Source organism: Microtus oregoni, unplaced genomic scaffold (assembly GCF_018167655.1).
Source record: "Microtus oregoni isolate MIOR12 unplaced genomic scaffold, Mior012 000013F_ref0000133, whole genome shotgun sequence".
NCBI classification, from domain to species: Eukaryota; Metazoa; Chordata; class Mammalia; order Rodentia; family Cricetidae; genus Microtus; species Microtus oregoni.
In genome coordinates this window covers 4,540,000-4,565,659 of record NW_024543072.1, presented here as the reverse complement: position 1 = coordinate 4,565,659, position 25,660 = coordinate 4,540,000, and the positions used below count along the sequence as shown (strand labels likewise).

The 25,660-nt window shown below is 45.8% G+C and overlaps 2 protein-coding genes across 3 annotated transcripts in view; one reads left to right on the top strand and one right to left on the bottom strand.

Moving 5' to 3' along the window:
* The window catches only part of Cacna2d3 (calcium voltage-gated channel auxiliary subunit alpha2delta 3), an 835,389-nt gene that overhangs the window by 109,388 nt on the left and 700,341 nt on the right, over nucleotides 1-25,660 (bottom strand). The gene's annotated exons all lie outside the window — the stretch shown is intronic.
* Lrtm1 (leucine rich repeats and transmembrane domains 1) lies at nucleotides 1,314-25,660 on the top strand. Its single transcript, XM_041663003.1, has 3 exons — nucleotides 1,314-1,472; nucleotides 19,539-20,160; nucleotides 25,203-25,660. Exons 1-3 carry the CDS (start codon nucleotides 1,314-1,316, stop codon nucleotides 25,658-25,660), a joined length of 1,239 nt encoding a protein of 412 aa, XP_041518937.1.

Here is a 25,660-nt window from a genome sequence, read left to right as displayed (position 1 = left end):
GAGTCAGGTCCCCCCATTTTAGCTGCTATCTCTCCCCTGTCATGCCGCCAAGATTTCTCCAGCTTTGCCTTGTTGCCTACTGGTTTGTGGGTAAAGTAGCTCTTCCATGTGCTGCAAGCTCCTTGATGTTCCTGTGTGTTCCCACCATGTCACACGGGAAGCTAGAAGAAAAGGAGAGGGGCTCCGGAGGAACGGTAGGGAGGCCCCTCACAGCTACAGCTTAGACTGCTAGGAGAGTGGGGCTGGAAGTGCAGAGTCATGGCTTCCAGACCCAGATCCATTGAGAATTCGCGTCCCGGATGTAGATAGGTGGAGGGGGAATCTTAGCAGTCCTGTTTCTCATACCACAAATGCCAGGGTAGATGGTCCTGAAAGTGTGCCTGTCCAGAAGAGGCGGGAGTAAAGGGCCAGACTGGAAAACAAATTCTGGCATCCTAATGGATGAGAATTCCTAGCCTCATATTCCCCAAGTAAGCCCTAGAATTAGAGACGAGGATGGGCCATCCCAGGCCCCGGAGCACCCAGCATAACCTCTCAGTCAGCATGTGAGTGTTTCAGTTTTAGATAGAACGAGGCAGCATGGCAGCACATGTATGTTGAGGCCCTCCGTTATGACAAAGATAAAACTAACATAAAAGGAAATGAGCTGGAATTAATAGTGCAGACAGCAAGAACAAAACAAAGCCTCTAACTAGAGTCAATATGCTTAGAGAGGCAGCCTGTCTCAGAAACAAGAACAAGCTACTACTAAAAAAAAAAACAAAGGAAAAGAAATCTTATAAATTTAAGATAAAAGAATCAAAGTACAAATTAATTTAAGAGTAGGAAGACGTATCGGGGAAGAAGGAAAAACTCCCATAAAGGGAAACAAAAAGAACTGAAAAATAAATGAAAGAAATACTTGTGATTGAAGGTTATACATTTCTTATTAAAATAGCTAGCAAGAAATTCAGTATTATAAATTAGGAGGCATTCTAAACACCAGTCAGTGGGTACATCCAGGTATACATTTAAGGTATAAAAACCTAGTCATATCAAAGGATCTGAAAAAAAAAAGACCTCATATTTTACACACCGCCCAGAATCACAAAGAAGTGGAACAATGCCTACAGACTTTGAGACAACATTTCTAACTCAGAAGTCTACCCCTAGTCAAGTGATTATCAAAGAAATCAATAGAAGCAAGGCACGTTCAAAGCTGAAAGCACCGAGGAAAACAGCCTCCCAAGTCTTAGAAAACTCTGAGAATATTTATTAGTGAAATACGCGATGATATCAGGAGGAAGAAAGACTTGGGTTAGGACAAAAGGGACATGACAGAGGAAATTAGTGAGGAGCGGTCTCAGGAAGCCAGCAGCCCAACAGGCCTAGAAAGCCACAAGGACAAGAGAGGGTGTGATGAGGAAATGGTCTTCATGGATGGGAGACAGGCAGAAGTAGCAGATGGGCAGAATACACTAATAGACCCAGAAGTAAGGGAACAAAGCACAAATTCTAATGTCTGAGAAACAGAGAAAGGAGGACTGCCTAAAGTTTAGGGACAGCCTGATCTACATAGAGAGTTCCAGGACATCCAGAATTACACAGAGAGCCTTTTTTTTTTTTTTAAAAAAAAACTGTTTACTTATTATATATACACTTTCCAGGAGACAGTGCCAGATCTCATTACAGATGGTTATGAGCTGGGAATTGAACTCAGGACCTCTGGAAGAGCAGTCAGTGCTCTTAACCTCTGAACCACCTCTCCAACCCCAGCCTTTATTTCAAAACCAGCAAAAAGTACAAATAGGCTTTTGTGGTAGCTGGCAAAACACAGGCTAAGGGGAGTTCGTAATAGCTGGGAGAAAAACTAAGCAAGTAAAGGGACAGGGGATTTTTCATAGCAGGAGGAAAATATAAAAAGAAACAATAGCCATTATTTCACACAAGGAATATACATAGCAAAGACTATTCTATACTATAACCACACTGTCATAAGTGGAAAGAAAGAAGTAAGCTAACTAACTGTTCATACACTAGGGAGATGACAGGGAGAGCTGGTGTGAAGAGAATTTTAAGCCACTATAAATTAAAGGAAATAATAACCAGCACCTAAAATTAACTAGAGCGCAGCAATGTCCACTGCCCAGCGAGAAAAGCACCGCAGAGAAAGCTGAAAGCAGTTGTCTTTAGGAAGAGCCTCACGGTGGAAGTGGAGGGTCCAGGGCCTGCCTGCTTTCTCTGTAAGCTAGGTTCGTTTGATTAAGCTTTGAAAACCCCTCTCATGGATTGGGAATGAGAGGAAGTCAGTTAGAAAGAGGAGCATCGGGAGGTAAAAGCTTGCATCCTTCTTTGCGATTTGTGTCTTTGTGCCCAAATCTGCAGGTGTGTACACCACTGTAGCTACAGTGGAAGGCGAATGGAAGACTCCCTGGGAACACTGGTCACTTGTACTTAACCAAAGATGCATTTTTGCCAAAGAAACAAATCCCATGAGTACCACCTGTGATTGCAGCTGAGTCGGACAATTTCCAAAGCCATCTAGTGAGATGCTGAGGGATGTCTGCCTTTGAAGTTTTTCTCAGATGGGAACAGATCTCATCCTCACTGCAGCCTTGACACCTGGACAGGCTCAAACAGAGTTGCAGAACTCTAAGGCAAGGAAGGGTCAAATGTATGACCTTGAAGCCTCTGTCTTAACCCCTGCATCCACTCCAACAGAGGTCAAAGGCAAGCATCTGATACCTCATAGTGTTCCACCAAGATTCCATTAGCAGGAAGAAGTTATGGCCTTCATAAAATTTGACCTTGTACTGTCCCACAAGCCGTTAAATATTATGGGTTATCTGCTCTTGTCACAAAAGACAATGAGAACAATATGGGGTATTGTGTGTGGAACAATGCTAGATATTGAAAACCCCAAATGTCATCAAGACTTTATTTACTGCTCCCCCACATAATCCCCGCTCTATAAAAATGAGAAATAATGAATGGAGGCGGGAGAAGAAACGCCAGCCAGCACTGCAGTCTCGCTGCTCGACGCCGCCCCGAGGAGTCTGCAGAGAGTGTCTGTAAGGACCCATGTGTTTCTGTATGTGTAAGAATGCTCTTACACAGGGGGCTTACTTCATAACTGAGATTCTTTTTCATTTAATTCAGTCATATTAGATTATGGGCCTGATTATGATCATATCCACAAATCAGTATTTTAACAGAGTTTCCATGGAAACACTATATGCCCCTGTTTTTTAACTTTTTTGGACAAGGCTTTGCCTGTTTAACAACTTGAACAAGTTTGGGGAGGACAACATGTTTTGTTTAAGTTACATTAACTGGGTCCAATATTTCCTAATTGCATTACCAGAAGAAACATTCACGGCATTACTCTGTACCATGGAAAAGCTCCCCTAGCCCAGCCTGCGACCTGCTTTAATCACTGGAGAACAGGAAACATAGGAGGATTGCCTTGTCTTATCAAGTTTTAAATGTGTTAACTGGTTTTAAATCTACAGAATAATCTCCCTTATTAAATGACAAAGTTAGTCTTGTTAAGAGGATCGGCATTTGTAGCTATGCGCATTTATTTTTCAAGATGCAAACACACGAGAGCCCCTGGCCGCTGTTAGAGGAGGTGAACGCATTGTGTATAAATGAGGGCGTCTCTTTTGCATGTGGGTTTCCGAATGAAAACAAACTCCCCTCAACAAATATCTTCAATAATAGAATATACCAAAAGAAACGTGATGGTAACATGAAGGCAACAAGGGCTTTTCATAAAACAATTTCATTTTTTGTGGTAGGTGTGTATGTGTGTGTGTATGTATGTGTGGATGTATGTATTGTATGTGTTTATTTTATATCTTATATGTGTATATTGTATGTATTTTATGTATGTGTGTATTGTATGTGTGTGTTGTATGTGTGTGCTGTGTGTGTATTGTCTGTGTGTGTTGTATGTGTGTGCTGTGTGTGTATTGTATGCGTGTGTGTATATATATGTATGTATGTGTGTGTATGTATGTGTGTGTATGTATGTGTGGATGTATGTATTGTATGTGTTTATTTTATATCTTATATGTGTATATTGTATGTATTTTATGTATGTGTGTGTTGTATGTGTGTGCTGTGTGTGTATTGTATGTGTGTGTATTGTATGTATGTGTGTGTATATATATGTATGTATGTGTGTGTATCTCATTCTCAAACTTATCACTGGATCAAGATCTTTGACTGAACCCAGAGCTCAGTGTAGAGCCCAACTAGACTGGTTGGCCAGAAAGCTGCAGACCCTCTGGGTTTTTTTTTTTTTTCATACACACACTTTACTTCCAATACTGCTGGTGTGTTATAGGCTTGTATATGGGTGTGTAGGGTTCTGAAATTGGGTCCTCATGATTGTGTAGCAGAGTTCTTGCCCACTGGGCCATCTCCCAAGTCTCATAAAACAATGTTTGTTTGTTTGGGATCATTTTGGGTATTCATACTTATGTAGCTTTGATATTTATTTCTAATAAAATTGAGCTTGGGAGCAAGGCAGCCAAGTTTTTTTTTTAAATATTGTAATATATAAAGACCAGAAAAAGGTCTTACACACTCGTGTATATCAAAGTTCACCCTGACAGTGCATAAAACACATAGCCCAATGTCTGTGAGATGTCTACATCCTGAGATACTGTAGCACATAATTAAATACCAGGGAGGAATAGTTGAATTTTACAGCATTCAGCACCAAAGCAGTGCTGTGTTTGAGTTGAGCTGTATTTTAACCCATCAAAGTATATTGCACTACAGGGAAGCAGAATATTACTTAAAGAGACATTGCCTGCTCCATTCAAAGTTCCTTAATTCCTCTTTTCTGAAGAATTAGTAGAAAACAGCTAGTCTTCCAAGGCCACCTCTTGATTTTCAAAATGCACGTGTGTATGCTCGCTCAAGAATTCTGAGGTAAATGGGGCTGGAAATCTTCATGGTGAGTGTGGCTCCTTCCTGTCCACAGATGTCTGTCACCCAGTGGGATGACTTTAAGATGAACTCCGGCCTCTCTGTCTTCCATTCCTCTCTTTGAGAAAACCATCTGCTCAGATCTCAGTCCCACATATCTTCCTGTGCAGGAAGACCTCAAAGTCCTCCATGTGATGGCACAGTCTCTACTTCTTCTCCGTTCTAAACTATGCTCCGTGGAGGAATCTGGATGTCCACGGTAGACAGGGGGCCTTTTCCTTAGGGCTGTCCAAACAATCAGCTGGGCAAAGAAGGCAGGAAGGCTGTAAATGCCTTGCCTTTCTTGCTACTGTCTGCAGATCAAAGGGAGCTCTCTCCTTCCTGCCCAGTCACCGAAAGAGGTCACATGAGCCTGCAGGCCAGCTTCTTCTGAACAGGGGAGTTGCCATAACCAACCAACGTGTCCAAGATGTGATTGATAACATTACAGAGGAATGGGCCACGTTGGCTCTAATTCCTTGAACCAGTAGCCCCTTTCCTCACCTCTGCTCCTGCAAAGATCTCCTGAATGCCACAGAAATGAGACAGCAATCCTTCTCTTGTCTTTACGGCTGTGGCATCACAGCAACGGCCCCTGGAAGCCAGCAATGGTAGTCTGCTTCCGGTAGAAATGGAATATCTCCACCAAGTCAGCTTCATTTGGATGTAAGTTTTATTTAAGGTCTTTCTTTTGCTTTTGCTTAAATACAAAGGAAGGGACTGGAGGAAAGAGGCAAGATGACAGAGCACAGTAGGGTCAAAGCTGTGAAGAAAGCCAGTCTGTGAAGCCTTGACATTTCTCCTATGAGGAGAAAGAGAATAATCCTTCCCAGGTATCACCGAGGATTGTCAGGAAGACCTCCCTCTACATGACAGAGTTGGCCGTTTGCAGATAGAGAGCACGCTGCTCTGGGCAGTGCTCCATCATCACAAGCAGAGGCTGACTCCCTTTCCTCTTGGTGCCCCTGCATTTTCTGATGTTCTTGGTCCTTTCTGATCACCATACACTGTGGCCACTTCATTTCTCAGGATGAAAGAGTGGCCAGCTGGGTGACTTTCAGGAAGATGATACCCAGGAGACTCCCTGCACCTACATAGCCTCCCCTGGCAATCAAAGGGATGATCTACTTGTTCACATTTAAAAGCACAGGCTGGTCAGGTTGTACCAAGGCTTTTCTGGAATCCTGTTTGAGGAAACCCTTTGGTTTCCAAAACACAGATCCCAGCTTGCCTTCTTTGGCAACATGCCCACAAATGGTGTCTCTCACTTGAAGGCTATTTTCAAAAAGAACTCTTGACTCACTTCCATAGTTGCAAAAAATATCATAGCGTTTTTCACAAGAGCAAGTACATAAAGTTTTGACATTGAGCCTCAGAGGTTAGGGAAGGACCAGGTAACTTTGGTTAGCTACTTCTAAGCTTCAGATATCTGGTACTTGGCTTTGTATTACAGATTTTAGGGACATTAAGGTCAGTCTGCCTTGCAAATGCTAAAGATAGAACTCAGAGAGAGTGCTGGGACTTAGCAGTGTACCAGGGGCTGAGTGATGGCGCCTGTCTCTGCCTGAGTCATGTCTGGAACCCAGAGGCTACTGAGTGAGGCCCTGATGAGCCTACACAGCGATGGTTGTTGACATTGAAGCTTGCGTGCCTCCTCCTCTGCTGACTTCTGTGTCCTCACTAACATCTGCGTCATCTCACAGGAGGGCAAGTTCTGCTCCAGCAGAGAAGCTGAAGGTCCCAGAAGAGTCTGTTCTTCCACACTGGACTCCAGGACATCTGGACTAAGCAGGGACACTCCTCTGTTACAAGCTGGATGGGGAGCTTGAGATGTGGAACATGTGTGCTGATACTCTGCCGTGCCCATGAAGTCGCCATCTTCCCTCCTTCCTCCCCGACATTCAGAGGACAGCAAATGCATCTTGCTAGTTACAGTCACTCAGCATTGCCAACAGTGAAGGGTTAGCTTTGCTCAAGTGCCCTGCAGGGCTCCAGTCCTGACCCAAACACCAGACAACAGCATTTGTGTAATGTGTGCATGAGAGAAAGAAAACCCTTTCTATGTAATAAGTAAATAACAGAGAGGAAGATGAGGTCTGGGCTTACAAGCAGCAACAGTCCCTCTTTCCAGGGTCCATGTGCTACAGCTCCTCCCCCCATCACAGCATCATAAGCACAGTGGTTTCCTGAAGTCCCTGGCAGTACTGAGCCCTCTATCTGATCTCTCAGCCCAACACACATCATGCCTGCGTCTGCATGGACTCTTGACCCTAACCTCCTTGGGGTGAATTTCGTCTGGCTAGAATCTGTAGGTATACCTGCCCCAGCCTCCCATATCACATCCCTTGATTTTATCCTTAGAGTGAGCACCATGGATCTCTTCCTCTTTGCATGGTTCCCTAGTACAGTTCCCATCTGAGCACTAGCCAAGGCTGCCCATGCTTAGCTTCTGTGATCAGGTGAGAGCAGGCACTTTCAGGGCGATGTGGCTACGGACTGCAGCCTGTACTTCTCACACATCTGTATGATGGAAGTGTCCATGTGGATTCCGCTGCACTGAATTCGCTGTCGTGTGTCTGGAAGGTGTATGTCTCCAAACAGAAAGCTTAGCCAGGCAGGAACACTACAGAACTGCTCCTCTAACAAAGAAACCATAGACAACTGAGGAGCTGGGGTAAAGCTCCCTTTCACTTTCATAGGAGGATGTTTTTACTTTTCCAAGAAATGCAAAGCATCACCAAGTAGAATTCCAGTTTGTAAGTAATAACCCTTCCTGAGGATGGCTTGGTAGATCTCACCTATTCAGCACCCCGTGCCCCAAGCTGTACTTCAAATGCCCTCATAGGATAGAAACTATAAACATAAGCTGTCTGGGGGGCGGGGAGGGGTGGTGAGGCACACTCAGTTGATTTTCTCCTTGGCCTCATTAGAATCACAAACGAAATGTTGACAACACATGAAGGAGCCTGCTTGCTGAGAGCAAATGTTTCCACTCCTATCAGCCTCCAGACTCTGATAGTCATGCTGCAGGATGAAAGCTAAACAGCCCGAGGGGGATGACTACATGCTCTTTCTAATTTCGCAGGGATTGGTAAGAGGGCCTCCTAGGGACTGGGACTGAGCTGGATAGCGAATGACCAGGGAGTGGGTCTGGAGGAAACCCTGAACAGTCTGGAGCTGATGCACACAACAGGTTGTTCCTGAATTGGGTGAAGGGACATGGGTCACTGCAAGTGCATCAGAATGGTCTGAAGCAAGGAGGAGACAGAACCCTCGCTCTGTTCGCAGTGGCACCGCTAGAAGGTTATGTATGCATGCCACCACCAACAGCTTGCCTGAGTGGCGCTACTCTGCCGGCCAGGTGAACTGTATTAGAGCACAAGCAGCCAGAGAGGGAGATGAATTCTAGGCAAACGTACCTATACCCCTGCTTTATAGTCCGCAAAGACAGTGAACTCCACTCATGGGCAAACTGTCCTAGGACCTGAACTCGCCTTAGCTCTAAGTATAGTCCTGAAGTAGTTGGAGCCCAAGTCCCTAGCTGATATGTGTCACACAGAGACAATACAGGTGATGCTAAGTGGCGTATATTGCTACCTGCCAATATGTTTTACTAAGAATTGAATAGCATTTTAAAAACTTCACTTAACCCTGCTCATAAATCTGTGGCTTGCTTTAGATGCTGAGCCTGGAGACCAAAGAGGTTAAATAATTCATTCAACTCATGCCACTGTTGGAAGCAACATCTGAGCTCGGGTGCTTTCATCCAAAGTTTATGGCTTTAATTGGTTGTTGTTTGATGTTGTTTTTTATTTTTAACTTGAATTTTTGTTTTATTTTAATTAGTTTATTATTATTTATGTACACCTATGTGTACCTGAACATGTTTATGTGTGTAAAAATGCTCGCAAAAGCCAGAAGAGACAGATGCCCTGGGACTGGAGTTCCCGGCAGTCGTAAGTGGCCTGATGTGGCTGTGGGGAACAGAGCTGGGCCATCGGAAAGAACAGAAAGCATTCTTAACTGCTGGGCCATCTTTCCAGACCTTGTTTTGTTTTCAGTCTGAAACCAGTGGCATTGAGTTCTTGATGCTCCTGCCTCAACCTCCCAAGTGCTAGGATTCTATGTGTCTGCTGCCATGCCTGGCTCTGAACATTGTTATGATACTAAATGACAGCCAGATAATCCGGGGTGACAAGAAGGACTCCTCAAGCTCAATATGTATAATAGGTGCATTAGAATGTCAATCTTTCTCAAGACAACTGTTTCTCCCAAGACGTTTTTTCAATAATGTGCTTGGAAGGGCGAATGGGGAGTAAAGTTTACAGGGGAAAGTCCAAGACCTGGTTCACGATCACATGGCAACATGCACACCCTGAGCTACAGTTGAAACATACAATGAAACATACAATGTCACAGAAATCCAACTATCATCATAATGAAGGTACAAAAGCGAATAAAAACCTACCAAAAAAACTACATAAAACCTTCATTTTTATGTGTAAAATAAAAAATGAGTAAGCAATCAAACACAAACATGAATTTAATTCCAATTTATATTTTCAGGGCAGGGACAAAAGTAGCCAATCAAAAGATCTAAGTAAAACGAGTCGGTGTAAGGCCTTGGCCAGGCTTCCTAAACTGCCCTGTGTCTTGATCTTTTTGTTTCTTTAATTAGGGCTGTGTCCACCAGCATCTGCCTGTGTTTACTGGTGGGCCACATGAGCGCACTAATTACTTTTAATCATACTTATCCGAATCCCATCTTTACCTTCGCAGACATCTTGCATGCAGGAAAAGTGCTGGAAGACCACAGTTGGCAAGGCATTGGGCTGGGGAGTCTGTGTTTTCTCTACGCCTGACAGTACACAGAGAATGCGCCCCCAAACAGCACTTCTAGTTTGGCCTTTTCTGCTCCTGAAATCCCCAGTGGTTACTCCCAAGAATCTGTTCCCTCTCTGGAGAATTGGGCTGCATCAAAGAAGCCCTATTTCACACCCACCGCCACTGCCACCACCACCACCACCAGCGCTGCCACCACTACCAGCAGCAGCAGCAGCAGCAATATCAATGACAAAAAAGCCCCGCAGGCAGCAGGTTCAAAGTGTATGCACTCGGATGCAATTGATAAGGACTGCAAGATAGCACCCTTCCTGCTTGCCAAGGGCCAGTATGCTGTGTTCTGCCTATCCCACAATGCCTCTCTCAGTCCTGAGAAAAATGAGTGCAGAAGAGTGCTTGCAAACACTGTTGCAAACGGCAGAGCCTGCACTAGCTGTAGGGAGGACTGGGCAGTCTTTCAAAGCCACTGTCAACCTCACCTGGAAACTCCTGGCCCCTAATCCTTTCAGTTATCAGTTAATGAGAGACCTACTAAAGGATGGAAATTCATGACTGATGCTAGGTGCCCCTTAAATCCAACTTTCACCTTATCCTAGGAGCAAGAGAAAACACAATGTTGAACACAAACTCCCACTTTCTCCCAGAGAAACTATACGGCAGCCTCAGTTCTACACTGGACAGCCCAGAAAGGAACCTGGGCCCTTATCTCCTGCTGTAGTGTTAGCACACAACTCAATCTGTAACTTACTGGCCAGAGAATGGGTGCATAGAATGTTTCTGAATTTGAAGCCAGTGTGGCCTGAGTGAAGGTCCTGTCTCAAAACACAACAAAGAAGCATCACTAAAGGTTCTGGGACTGTTGTATCATACATGTTCTCATCATCCATGTCAGCCATAAGCAAGCTGGAGAGATAGGGCAGATGACCTAACTCCTCTGCGTCTTGTCATCTGCTTTGAAAAAGGGATAGTAAGAGTAAAACCATGTGTTAGCTGCTTTTCTCACCACTGGGACCAGATCCCGACATGACAGTAAGCAACTCAGGGGAGGAAGGCTTTATTTCAGCTTACAGTCCAAGAGGGAACAGCCATCATGCCTGAGAAAGCACAGTAGCAGGAATTGGAGGCCGTGGGTCATATTGTGTCCACAGTCATGAAGCTAAGAGTGGATGGGAAGTCCACCTGAGCAACACCACCGCAGCCCACCCTTCTGATGTCCTTCCTCACTGGCTCCAAACACGAGTCCACAAGGGCATTTCATTCTCAACCCACAATAACCACCATGTATTCATTCAGCATCTAAACAGCGAGCCCACTGAGACTGCTATCGATGCTATGGGTGGAAGGAAAATGGCATCTAAGCACATAGACTTGAAAGCTGCCATCTTGTAGTGAGACAATGCAAAGACAGTTTGGAGCACAGGTTGTGAACTATCTCCAAAAGCCATATTTCCACTTCTGGCACAGGTCACATTTCTCCTCACTGCTAGCTATGGTCCATGTGACTCCTTTCTGTGTTAAGTACCTAGTCTACACCATATCTTCATTGTCTTCTCCCATCAGCCAACCAATGAGAGGAAGAGGGTCCAGGTATATATGGAAGAAGGCTGGACCCCCAGATGAGACTGCTTGGAGCCTGTTCCCTGCCAGTGTGAAGTAGAGCGTGACAGAGCAATAGATATAATGCTGTTGATTTAAGCCACTGAGATTTGAGGATTATTCTATATAATCACCAAAAGGATTTTAACTAAGACTAATCTGTAACAATATTTGAGCTGTTGTGTGCAAAAAAAATAAGTGATCAAGAGGACTAAAATTAAAATGATATTGTTAGCTCTTCTGCTGTGTGTCACATAGAATAAGTCCAAAGTAGAAAGAGGAAGCCCCAGAGACAGGGTGGAAGTCAACTCTAGTTTCAGCACCAGAGAGAGACCTGGAGAGAGGAAGAAACCCAAAGAGAGACACCTCTAGAGAGAAATAACTTCAAGAGAGAGAAAAACATCAGAGAGAGAGAGAGAGGGAGAGAGAGAGAAACTTTGGAGGGAGGAGAGAGAAGAAAGGGAGGAAGGGGAGGGAGAGGGAGAGAGGGAGGGCATGAGAAAGGAAGTCAATAACATTGAACCCTTTGATCAGCTGGTGAGAATTTTACACCTAGTGTATCTGGTCACCCAGAATTCCTAAAGGAAAGGTTTCACTCTTATCCCCATGTTTTCAAATGCCAAACAGCCTCCAGAGACAAGTGAAATTGCAACTCCCCTGGAGTCTAGGGCCTCCTCCCTACTCTCCTGGATTGTAACTGTCCTTGGGTCTGGCCACCTGGCCCTGGCATTGGGTCTCTACAGCATTCCCTCTGGACAGGGGTCCTCTGACAGAGGTGTGGAGACATTCTGCCATGATTTTATCTAAGCAAACACTAAGACTGGGAGAAAGGCTCAAGTGCACCTACGGCCCAATGGCAGGACAGCAAAGAAAAGAGATGCCCCCTCTGGGAAAGGTCGTACACAGATACCAATCGGCATCCCTTGTGTACCCATGGAACTCGACAGCCACCAGTGGATGGATCATCTGAATTTGCAGTAGGTAAAAAGTACTTAACAAAAGAAGCCCTTTTCTTTCCTAGCTCTTAAATTACAGACTTAAACAAGGCTTGTTGTGGATATAGAGTTCAGGATCTGGAGAAGGATAAATAAAAAAACCAAAATGTCCTTTTTCTTCTTCTCTTAAATCACCAGGGTCACCTCATTAACAGCACTGCCAGCTGGGAGGGACTATTCCTCATCTTCAGAACCTCCCCCGCCCTCACACAGGTTGGGATCATTTTAGACTTTTAATTTTTTGTTACATAAATAGGATCATACAATACATATTCTCATTACAAATTGCTTTCCTTCCCTTAATAATTTATTATAAGTCTTCTTCCAGATGGATATAATTAGTTCTAACTTAGTCTCTTTAAATAGCTGTCTAATATTGCCTGGAAGAAAGAGCTGGTGCATGCTGGATCTCCAAACATCATCAATTTTGAGAGTTAATAACGGTTGTTGATTTATTTTTGGAGGGAAGCGAAATGTTAACTACACCAATTTATGTAAGGAAACATGCGACTTCCAACGAGGAAAAGAAAGTGTCTTTGAGGGGAGGATGTCTCAAAACACCAGTGTGAGAAGAAATGCGTCGCTTTGAGGTGGATATGAAGTTCCTACCGGGGAAACTAAGGTCCTGCTAGGTGTTGGTGCAGAAGCTCCTCTGGTGCAGGCTTCCTCTTGAGGGGTGGGCTGGGCCAGCACTGGCACCAGGCTGCTCTCCCGGGTCGCTCTAAGCATGCACAATTGTCTTGCTACCTCTTGGGTCCAGCTCAGGAAGGGGTGGGGAAAGAGCTGCAGGCATTAGCATGCAGGTCACGCAGCCTCACTTTGTTCTCTTGGCTGAGGTCAGATGGAATAAATCAATCAGCCTTCGCATCCAAAGTCCTTCAACGTGTCCTGGAGCCTTCCAGGCCATGTGTGCTCTGGCCCAGCTTTGAGTTGCCTGTGAGAGTCTACAGGAACAAACAGAACCGAGGAGCTCCCTGGGGCAAGCAGCTGCTCCCAGGACCCATTCTACTCTGGAGGGTCTCTCTGTTCCCAGGGCATTTGTGTGTTAGGTGGGAGCAGCCAGCTCAGACTCTTGGAGATGTAAGAACATGCACTTGGAATCGCTCGCCCTTCCAGAACCATGTTATATGCTTATCACACCGAACTCTTGCTCACTGAATTCTACAAACAGGACGCTGATCTCAGAGATTCCATGATCATCCTGTATGGGCATTAACACAGCACAAAGGTGGGCTTCTTCCACTAGCCAATCTGACTCCAACAGTTCATGTCTTTGAACTTCCCTGAACTTCCCTGTAGCTGTCCTAGCCTCCCAGCTCCAACTGTGCTGTTAATATACCCTGTTTAGGCCTCCAAATCCAAGACCCAAGTTGGGTCCTGCATGACAAAGCTAACTAGAGCCACAAAAACTCAATGAAACACCCAGTTTATCCACGCTCAGCTAGGTTGGTAAGCACAGTATCTTTTGAGTTTGTCCATGCTTCTGGCCAGAATGACAAACTCTTGACATAACCAGGCTCCGAGGCTTGTCCAGACCTTTCGTTCTACGCATAAGGAGAGCAGACGGTGGAGCTGACTGTGTAGGTGGGTGGGAAGAGTTTGGAGTGAGTGACAGGGTGGCAAGGTGGAGTAGTGACAGCAGGAACACAAGGGTGGAATCGAGCAGGTTTGGCAAATCACAGCCCCAGGGTCAAGGCAGCCTTGGTCAGTTTTTTATAAATGAACCTATACCGTGGCAGAGCATTCAAGGCTGTCCCTGGCTGACTTCACTCTGCATTGGGAAGCTATATAGTCTCCACAGAGACAGTATGTGGCTCCATGTCTAAAATACACTACCACTGCCTTGCACACACACACACACACACACAAACACACAATGTTTTCTGATCCCTGGGAAAGACAGAGGCACGCAGGCAAATATGTGACTTCACAGTTCACAGACAGTTATGAAGCTTACAGGTGTCCATTGTGTTCTGATGTAAGCATGTTACAGGCATACCAGACATGCGAATGTGCCATTGAGCAATGATTATTATTTGGTCAAAAGCATCACCCCAGCTCCCTAGCACCCTTTTATACAATGAGTCCGGAATATTATAGTCGGTGGGCCTCATTCCAGTGCCTTTGGCATCCATCTTTGGAATACTAGGCAGGAAATTTTATTTCAAGCCCCTTCCCCTAGGAGTTGCCTTAGTCCAAACTCCATCTCTGAGAAAGCCTGCCAAATGATGACCCTCCCCAGGGAGGGTAGGACCACTCCCACAGGCTACTTAAACTGCCCCCCAGAGAATGAACAAACATGTGGTCTCTGGGTTTTGCATGGTCTCCCCTTCTCTCTCTGTCTCCCTCTCCATGCTTTCTGGGTGCCACCAGGGAACACTGCATTAAACATGGGCATGTTTTATTCAGTTTAATTCGGTCTGATTGAAATTATTTGCATCGGCAGAGAGGCTTGTTTTAAGGAAAACCTAACAATTATCATTACATTGCATGCACAGGAAAATGAGGAAGAAATGTGGGAAGAAGGAATGGAGGAGGAAGAAAACGTTTACTCTTTCCTGAAATGGATGTAGCTCTTCACAATTAGACCTCTTCTGTTAATCTCCACATGAACAGAATTAACAGGACACAATCTCCTGTCTCCATTGCCTCAGATGCAAAAGGTGCTGAAGAGAAGGGACAACAGGCACAGGCTGAGTCAAGAGTAATTTCTAGAAATGACAGGGTGAACATGTTATAATCTATGAGGTGGGAAGCAGGTTGTCCACAGAGGAAAGATCTCTCCCAAGGAACTGTTCAGAAGAACAGTATACAATATCAGGTCCCACATACAGGGGATTCCTTGCCTCCCTCAGTAACCGACTACCTCAGAATGGTATGAGAAGTCAAGCTTGCCCTGGACCTCTTCTATTGAGAGCAGATCAGAAGTCCTGGGGGTATTCTCAAGGGTCATTGCACCCTCGGGTAGCCTTCATGAAGTCACTCTGGGCTGGATTTAATCCTGGACACAATCTTGAAAAGCACGGAGTACCATTAGCCCCATACGAGATGAAGGTTTGTGTGGGCAAGCTTAATTCAGACCTATCTGATCCCAGAGTTTACACTCAACTGCTCAACTATACTTCTTGGGGCCAGAGGTTACTTTATGCAACCTCAATAAAAAGTGACTTTGTCACTTGACCAGTCACAGAAGATCTGTGGAACAATCTGGAGAGTAAAAACAGGCTCACTTCAGGCACCGGAAGTCCACTTTGGTCAATGGCCAGGCATTTGTGCATTCAAAGAGATGGTTTTAGCCCCATTAGGGAAGTTAGCAACACTGGCTACTGGTAAACAAGCAAGTTCATTGCTGTCCAGCTCCTACAGAGTCAATTTTCTTGTTTCCTATGTGAAGAGGCTTGAGAAAGGGCCGTGAACGTCAGCATTAGGGAGTGCAGAAAACTGAGTATTTCATGCTTTCAGAAGGTCAGAAGCTCCAGAAGGTCAATTCAATGAGGGGGAGGGGGAAGCGGGCATGGATCAAACAGCAAAGTAGCTGAGACATATTAGTGGCACTGGGGATGAGGGCTTGGAAATGTCTACGGAAGGACCATGGCTGTGTGTTTCAGGGCACGGAGACCTGTCAATATGGCTATACTCCAAGGATGTGGGCAGAATGCACTCTTGATAGCCAAAGAAGTAAACCGTAGAAACTGTGTTAGCCTCCAGCAGGCCAATTTGTTCTCATATTACACACTTGGCTGGCTGTGTTGCGAGACCCTTGAGTTGGGGATCTGTTTCAGGCACCCCCGCCCAGTGAGGGTTGACACAGCATGGTTGATAAGTCAACAGAATGCAGAAGCCACAGCCGGATTAAGAAGGCTGTTTTATTTTGGTGCCCTGGACTTCAAGCAGATTAAATAATCAAAAAGGCCGGGCCAGCGGGGTCATGTTTGAATGCTACAGCTGTTCAGTAAGGGCTGACCAACATTCTTTATGTGGCTCGCTGTCTGAATGGGGGGAGGGGGGCAGAGGAGATCCCAGGGAGGCTAACACTGTGAGAAAAAAGACGGGGACACAATCAAAAGATCCTCTTATGGAAAAGGACCGCAACAGACGGGGACAAGGGGGTGGGCTGCTTAAAGCTGTGACCTCCTGCAAGCAGCCCACTGTTTTCTGCAGCAGAGAAAGCCCACGCTGGATCCCGGGAAAGTGAATAGAAAGCTGGACGTCAGGTTTGCCGTGGCCGGGGTGTGTTGATCTGTAAGCACACAAAGCGGGTTCGTGTTGGCTGAGGGCTCGCACTGCAGAGACTGAGCCATGAAAGGTGAGCGGTAATGAATTTCACTGCCCCTACCCCACAAGTCACCCATGGAGAGAAGGAAGGGGTCCCCTCGGAGAAGTGGCTCTGAGAAATCAATTTAAACCCGTCTTTCTTAAAACATTGGACAGATGCAAAAAATACTTCTCAGTGGGAAGATGGATGTTTCACCAAGCTGAGGTGTGTGTGGGGGGGCAGCTGGAGACAAATGTGTGTAGCTGTGGTGTAGACACACTTGAGTTGCCATGGGCCATTTCATAGACAATGTGGTACCTTGAGTTGGAGTTCATTTATTATTCCCTTTGGGGAAGTGGGAGGTCAAGAAAAGAGGAACAAACTGGCCCCCACCTCAGGAAGGTAAGCCTTTTGTTTTTATAAGGGGACTGGGTGAAGATAATATTCTAGATTTTGAGAACTGGTCCCCTGCAACTAATTAACACTTCCGTCTCAGACAACAGTGAGGATGTCGGGTGATTTCCAGTGGAAAGACCTTTGGGTTTTGAAAGAAGCCATTTGGATATCTGAAAAATTACAGAAAAGAAAACCAGGGCTGTAGCCTTTTGTTGAGGAAGGACCATGATTTTCCATGTCTCTCGAACTAAATCAAAGCAAACAACACCCCTTGGAAAGCTCCTCATTTGCTTGCCTTACAGGCCTGGGCACTAGAAGCCATGAGCAGAGTTCAAAGCAGGGAAATCAAGATGTAGTACATTTGACAGTCATGCTATGTTTCCCCCTAGGTGAAGCCCAAACCACCAACAAACAAATAACCTTCCCTTGAAAGCCTTCGTGCTGATAACCATTCTCGGTTTTGAATAGCGTTCAGTGGCCCTGTAAATGCCTCTACGGTTCAAACAAGTGCCCTTGACAGATGTTTGCCATACTTAGAAATTCAAATCCCAGGAGAGGAAAAGGGAGGGAGACAGAACTTTGAAGAATGATTAAGCAGTTTTTAAAGAAAGTATCAATCCTGACAATGAACCCCACTCTGGATTCTGGGGAGCCCTCCCCACATCCCAATATAACCGTGCAGTGTTGGGTCAGGGATCTTTTCAAAGCATCATTTGTGATAAAGAGAGAAGGGAACCCTGGCACCTCAAATGCCCCTTCTTTGATGAGAGACGAGTGGATACTGAATTTGACATGGTCACACACACAGAACACGCCATATTAGTTAAAAGAAATGAAGAAGCTTTTAAATACCCATGTGGATCCGCAGTTTTGACTAAACAGGACAGATTGCAGATAGGATACACTTATGATTACATTTATATGGATATATTTGAAAACCAGTTCAGCACCATACAAATCCCTCCCCGACTGCTGCCCCACGTTGCTCTCGAGGATTTGGTGGAGGAGTATGGCAGATAAGAATTCTCAGATTCTGTAGACAGTGTGGATTCAAAATATTTTCTATTGTTTGCTATTTCTGTGACCCTAGGAAATGACTTTGCCTCTCTGTGCCTCTCTTTTTCTTCTAAATGCTGAAGGCAAAAACCACGCTGACAAGGTCATTAGGGTGAATCTGTAGCTATGAAACAATAAGAGTGATCCCTGCCCAGAAGTGCATGCTGGCTGGTCATCTGCTATTATTCTTATTAACCTCTGCATTTTACAATGCTCATTATAATATTTTTGTATCTTGGAGAGCATCTCCAGCAATTTGGGGAATAAAAATCAGAAGGAATACCTAACAGTCTCCTTCAAGACAAGTTCCTAATACTTCGTAAGTCTGGAAATGCTGGGTCCTGGAGCAAATGAAGAGAATTTGAGCACATGATAGCACCTTTACAACCTGTGAATTTGACTCAGTGGGAGAGCACTTGCCAGGCAAGCACAAGACCCTGGGTTTAGTCTTCAGCTTCTGGGGGAGAAATCCTTAGATAACTCCAAAGGTCTAATGAGAGCATTCAGGTGATAGGCTCCGCCCCCATTTCAACCCCAGCTGGAAGTGCTGTGAGCACTTCAGCTCTGTCATAAACCCTGGACGCGGTAACACATACCTGTCATCCCAGACAGTCACTGTGATTTTGAAAATATCTAAAGACGTCAACCCGCTAAGTCTGTGCAGGGGCTTCTATAAGAAAAGGCTGGGCTGATCAGAGAAGGGTTGTCCGCCCAAGCAAGCACTACACTTCCCAGTGAAAGCAAGATGAGCAAGTCCAACAGCCTGAGTGGCTGCACGGGTTACCAAAATAAAAATGCTTATCATGTTATTTCTAATAATTTGGGGTAAGTTTAAAAACTTTATTTAAAGAAACGGAGCAGAGACAATCATCACAGATGGGGCTTCCCCTGCTACAGCTGTTTGTAGGGCATGCCTTAGCCAATACAGTCACCCAAAGTCATGTCTGATCCTTTAAGTTTAAATGAATTAAAACCAAGTGAAAAATCAAAGTCAACTCTTGGGTTGCAGCAGTCACATTTTGTGAGCTCAGTAACCGTCAGTACTGAAGGTGGCTAGCAACATCCGTGTTGGAGGGGAGACACAGAACATTCCCACCACCATACAAAGCTCAATTGGCCTGCCCTCTGGAGAGCTCCCTTTAGAAGTGCGACCATAAGAAACTCTGCTGCCTTTTGATTTGCCACAGCCCGCATATTTGGCTCTGACCCCCAAAGGGCATGTGCCCCACAATGACTTTCTTCTCCCCATGTCATATCAATCTTCCAGTTACTTCTCCAAGGCTGCGGAAAAGAGGATGCTACAGTGATGGGCTGGGTGCACTCAGTCCCATTCTGCTAAGAAAGCGAGAACTTCCTTTCTGGGTAGCCTGAAGACACTGCCGGCTCAGGACCACATTATCTGTGAATTCCCTGGCTGGTAGCGACCATTGCTCATACAGTGGCTGGCTCTCCCCTCTATTTCAGGTGTTCTGCTGCTGTTTTCCAGTGTGAGCATCCTGCTCCCAGGTGTGGGCAGCTGCCCCAAGAAATGTTTGTGCCACCGACCTTCGAAATCTGTGGACTGCAGTGGCCAGGGGCTGTCCAAGATTCCTCCTGATCTACCCCCATGGACGCTAACCCTGCTCTTACAAGATAACCAGATCCACTGGCTTCCCGCTATCGCATTCAGATCCGTGCCGCTGCTCAGCACCCTAAATTTATCCAACAACTCTCTTTCGAATCTGGCATCAGAGGCTTTCTATGGGCTTCGGCACTTGGAGGTTTTAAACCTAACCCAAAATTCCCTGCTTTCCCTGGAAACCAGTCTTGCCCATGCCTTACCTGGACTCAGGCAGCTGGATCTGTCATCCAACAGCCTCACTCTCCTGCCCACATCCCTGGGCAAGCCTTGGGAGAATCTGACGGTGTTCGCCGTGCAGCAGAATAGTCTCCAACATCTGGAGCGTACACTTCTGGAGGCCATGCCCAAGGTGAGGCTGGTACTTCTAAAGAACAACCCCTGGAAATGTGACTGCCACTTGGTGGGTCTGAAACTCTGGCTGGAGAGATTCATCTTTGCAGGTTAGTAGTGGGTCTTAGGGATGCTGTTGTGGGCATCACCAGTCGAAGGTGGACCTCTTCCATCCTTCGCATCTCAAGAGGGTTGAGATGTAGGCTTTTGCACATCTTAGTATGGATGTCACGCCAGCTTCAGAGTGTGGCAAAGGAGTAAGCGTCTGCTGGAGTGTGGAGGAAGTTTCCATGTGGGTATTTCTGTTTATCACAGTGTGCGTGCAGATGACATGGGCTTCTATCCAGGAAGCGGGCACCAGAGGGTTCTCAGCTTTAATTTCCAAGCATGATCTGACTGAGGCTGAGGCTCTCACTCCTTAAGATAGCTTCCCTCTCTTTCCATTTCTCCCTAATGATGGCTGTGAATCTCACCAAATACTGAATCTGGGTCCAGAAAGCCCCCCCCCCCCCCCCATCTAAAGTTACTATTGCTTTAAACAGAAGCCGAAATCTAAGTAAAAGAGCCCAGAATATTAGAGGGAGTAAACTTTGGAAATCATTCTGTAACCTTTAGACTAAGGGCCTAATCTTGCCTTTTTTTTTTCCTGTTTATAAATAAAGCTTGATTTGAACACAGCCATACCATTTCATTACATACTGAACAGGTGTCTTATACAAGCGGCTATGGTGGAGCAGTTGTGACAGAAACCATATAGTACAATTTACAGTCCTTGCTATCTGAGATGAGAGAGAAAAACTTGGCAGTCTCTGTTGTCATTGGGAAACAGAATCCCAGAGAAGTTCAGTGACTGGTCTGAGGTTGCACAGGAGAAGCACAGAGCGAGGAGGCAGCGTGACTGTTGGGCCGTGGCCTTACGCTCTTTCCTGAGCCCCATATTGCTTCTCTGAGCTCGACTCCTGTGCTCCTCTCCTCGAATGTCCTCAATGTGCCAGGCACTATTCTAGACTCAGAGAAAAAGGCAGCGAATGGGAACAGCTTATCGTTATGAAGGTGACGTTGGAAGGGTCAAAACAGATATTATTTAAAAGAATAAAGGTATGGATGGGTTCCGACGGCAGTGCTAAGACAGTCAGGCAGGGCATATGTGAAGTTGGGTGGGAATGTGCTCCAGTTTAGATAGGATGGGGAAGAAAAGACTCCCAAGAAACTAACCTGCGTAAGAACCAGAAGCAGGAAAGGAAGAAGGGATGATAACTGTGGGGGTGGGGCCCAGAATGTGCGAAGGGGCTGGTGACTAGGTAACATGGCTTAGTGAGAGCCAACCAAGGGAGTCTGGGTGGAGATAATGCACAGGACATCGTGGGTGCTGGCCCAGTCCCCATGTATGTGCAGAGCAGGTGCCCTACCTGGACTTGATCCTAAGGGAGGTGGGAAGTCCTAAGGGGTTCTCATCTAGAGAACAGTATAGTATAATCTGACCATTGTGTAAAATGCCACTCTGTTGACTCTCAGAGGGCAGAGAAAAGGCCGTTGAAGCCAGTGTGACCTTAGTGGATCAGAGAAAAGATGACAGTGGCCTAAACCAGGGCTGTAACAAGTGATTGGCATTTGGAACAGTGCAGTGGTAGAAACTACTGAGGGGCTGGAGGAGGTGATGGACTGGGAGAATGGAGAAAGCAATTACGAGAAATTCTTTTGTATTTTATTCTGCTTTGTAACTACATAAATGATGACGCTTTTAGCAGATAGGGAATGGGGCAGTGGGAGAGTCTGGGGAAATGCTCAGTGGGAGATTCAGGAAGGGAACATATTTGGAATATTTGTCACACACTTCAAGGGGGAGCTTTGTTGGTGACTGTGAGCTTGGGCCCATTGCTCAGGAAGATCTAAGAGCTGCAGATAGGAATTAGAGGGGAAAAGGGCCAGCATTTGGAGGCACGGTCTATATACAGTAAAAACTCAAACTTGCAACATCAAATTCAGAAGGTTCTCAATAGTCTAAGAGCAATCAATACATTGCCAACCAACCAATGTTGAAGTTAACTCACAATGACAACTACATAACTTAGTAACATCATTCTGATAGGTCAAAAACAAAAGCAAGCACATCTGGAGGTGAGATGGCTAGAGCCATTGCTTTCATAACCAAATCATAGGCATAAAACAAACCATCACCCAAAAAGGGAGTTTCATCAAGGAAGAACATTTGTCAATGTTAAAAAGAAGTATTTAGGACATCTACAGCAGTGCAGGCAGGATTGGCATCCTCCTCTTCAGTCATAAACCTGGACCAGGGCTACCAAGCTGACCGAGCTAAAGCTCATTCTGGTTCCTTGATCCAGCAATGCTCTAAGGTGATGCTTCTCAAGCCAAGATAGTAGCCCTTTTCAGGGAAAGGCAAAATCAGATCAGGGTTCCATGACCCGGTGTTCCAGCATAAAGAACGGAAAAGTATGAACTAGATGCAAAGCATCAGAGACAGCCTGCTTCTGCATTCACTGCCTAAAACTAAGCTAATGGGCAGATGCTAGTCTGAACTGTTACAAAGACAAGCACTGAAGGTATCAGCCAAAGCAGAGTAATCAAGATCACAGACCCCCAACTTCAGACATGTATGCTTAAGTCTTCTGTCTACTTGTGCCAGAGCCCAAAGAAATTGGGAGTGAGGTCTTCATTCCATGCAATCATTTGGGGATCTAAGCTTCCTTGGATTGTAATTCCACTGACTTTATCTCATGACATCTAAGGTCGAAAGCCAACACATCTCACAGAGGACCATCTTGGAGATTTTTCTTGCTCAGGAAATAGCATTCTTGTGTCCACGGGGTAAAGCTCAATCTTGGGGCCCTAAAGTGACATCCCAAAGATTTGGAAAATGTAGTATCCTGTCTGCCTAAGGGCAAAAAGATTTGCTTTGGTCCGTGTCGAACCGTCTTTCCTTGACCCAAGCATACACACAGGAAGGTAAATGATCATCTTTTATTCACGTGTGAACCCATCCTTTTATGTTCATGGTTGACTGCAGGGTACAGCCATGACAAGCTGAACAGTTGACACAATGAATCCATTGGAGGAGTTCCCAGAACAGTCCTGAAAAGAGAATTTCATGACTGTTCTTCTCTCCCCCACTTCCAGGAATGCAAGCAGAGGCTCAGAGTGAGGTTGTAACTTTACAGAATAGAATGGTTAGCTTATCTACAGACCTAAGATTTGAACTCAGTTTCCTCCGAGACACAGAGATGAAACACTATCAGTGTCGGTTGGGGGACAATGGAGATGGGGAGTTGGAGCTTCTTGTTCTCTAAACTTTTCTGAGAGAACCTTATGCTCAAATCAGCAGACTTGCCTCTGGGATCATAGTCCCTAAGATGGCAGTAGAGTTGGGAGGAGCTGCACACCAGGCTACTGAGACTGTGCCAGCCACAGGCTCTGCCTTCCTGTCATATCCAGGCATTCACATTGGGCCTTTCATTTGCTCTGAGTCTCAAGGCTATGGATTTTAGTGCAATTCTAGAGTGGAAAGCGGATCTAGAGAAAACCTGAAATCTGGAGAGGGTACCCAACATACCATAACCTGGGTGAACATCGGTCAGTGAAGCTGCCTGGCCTAGCAGTCAGGGTTCTCCTGTGCTTTGGTTGGATCAAACGCCTTTACTCCTGTTGGGTTTCTGTCTCTCTAACCTCTTGCCTTGACACACAGTTCCTAGTAAGGGCTGCCATAGCCAGGGGCAAAGGGAGGTAAGATCCACAGAGGCAGAGCCCCAATCGTCTCAGCCCTTGGGTTGGGTGCTAGGCTCAGTGGGACAAATACATTGTCCCTTTAGCTTCACAAACACCAGTGGCTCAGGAAATTCCTCTTTGGTCTTTTTTCTTTAAAACCAGGATCCATGTCTCAAGGGATTAACGCAGAAGGTGGGATATTGGGGGGAAGGAATCTTGTGTGTATCGTTCAACTTTAAGCAATAGCAGTAAAGAGCATGTGTTGGGTTTTGACACTGTCATCAACCCCGGAGTTTCCGAGCCATGTGGCAGATCTTGTATTATGAGGTGGCTCTATCTATTTGTAGATCACTTATGACTCATCTTATGATGATAGATAACACGGATGGATGTGCAACTCCCAAAGACTGAACTACTATGTAATGGCACGTGCCAATAACGCTGAAGTGACAACCAGCATATGTGCCTTTTTGGCATTAATTTAAATTTTTCCCTATGATGTATAATGAGAATCTGCAATCTGCATTTGCAAAGGGAGAGTGTCACCCTCCTCTGGGTGAGGTTTGTAAGACAGCTTGAGAGAAACAAGCCACTGGTCCTATGGGTCCTGCCCAGTCAAGTAGGCTTTTCTGCCACTGCCATAGTCCCAGGATGTGCCAGGGAAGAAGAGGCAGAAAGAGAGAAGTATACTGGGGAGGGGAGAGGAGCTGGGTTTGGGTGTTGATTTATCCACTCACATCCTGTGTGAATTAAAAAAGAATTCCTTATAAGAGAGAACGGGAGGACTTTAAGCTGTCAGGTCAGATACAACTAGGATGTCCCCATGGCAGAAAACTTGAAGAAGTTCATGCGCGCGAAGCTGAATAGTGGACCTGTGTACCGTGTAGCAGTACTGCAGGGAAGGATAGCTATCACACATGCCCAAGAGTCTCAGTCACCTTAGAGAGACCAAAACCCACAGTGAATAACTCCTTGAGACACTTGGAACTCGAAGTAGTAACTGTCAGGAAGCCCGAGAAAACGAGCCTCTTAAATCCCATGAACTAAACATAAGGTATTGTCAGATGCTCAGAGACCAACAACTCAGGGAAAACATGTTGATAGAGACACGGGGTCTTTGCAATTAACACACAAACACAAGAATGGCTATTCGCTTTGTGCTTCCTTTGATTTCCAGTGAGAATCTGGCAGGAAAGGTGGGGAATGGGTGGGAGGGTAGCTGGAAGTCACAATGCCTTTGGCTGTTGGGCCCTCATGGTCCCTGTCAGCATGTGCCCAGTGGTCCCCACAGCCTTTATATAATAGTAAGGAAACTTGGTTTCTAATAAATTCTTAGCAATAAGGGATGCTCTAGTCTGTGGCAGGCTGAGGACTTTGGAATGCTGTCATATCAAAGCTCCACCATTGCCCTTTGCTTTGTGTCTTGAAGGGGGAGTAACAGACAGTGCCATCTGCAGGCTGCCTGAGCCCTGGAAGGGACGAGATCTCCTCTCCATTCCCCATGAACTCTACCAACCCTGCCCTCTGCCTTCTCCACAACTGGCACCCTCACTAGGTCAGCAGCCTGGTTCTGCCCCGCAAGAGGCCCACAAGCCTTCTGGGAATAACTCTGAACAGCAAGATTCCCCGGAGTGTGGGACCAAACCCAAACCAAAGCCAGCCAACCTGCGCCATGCTGTGGCTACCGTGGTCATCACGGGGGTGGTATGTGGGATCGTTTGTCTCATGATGTTGGCGGCTGCTATCTATGGCTGTACCTACGCAGCTATCACAGCCCAGTACCACGGGAGACTCTTAGCATCAACCCGTGAGTCTGAGAAGATGGGAAGCAAGGAGCCAATGGACCATTCAGCAGCCCGAGAGCCGCCATGTCAAAGTCCTCCTTGA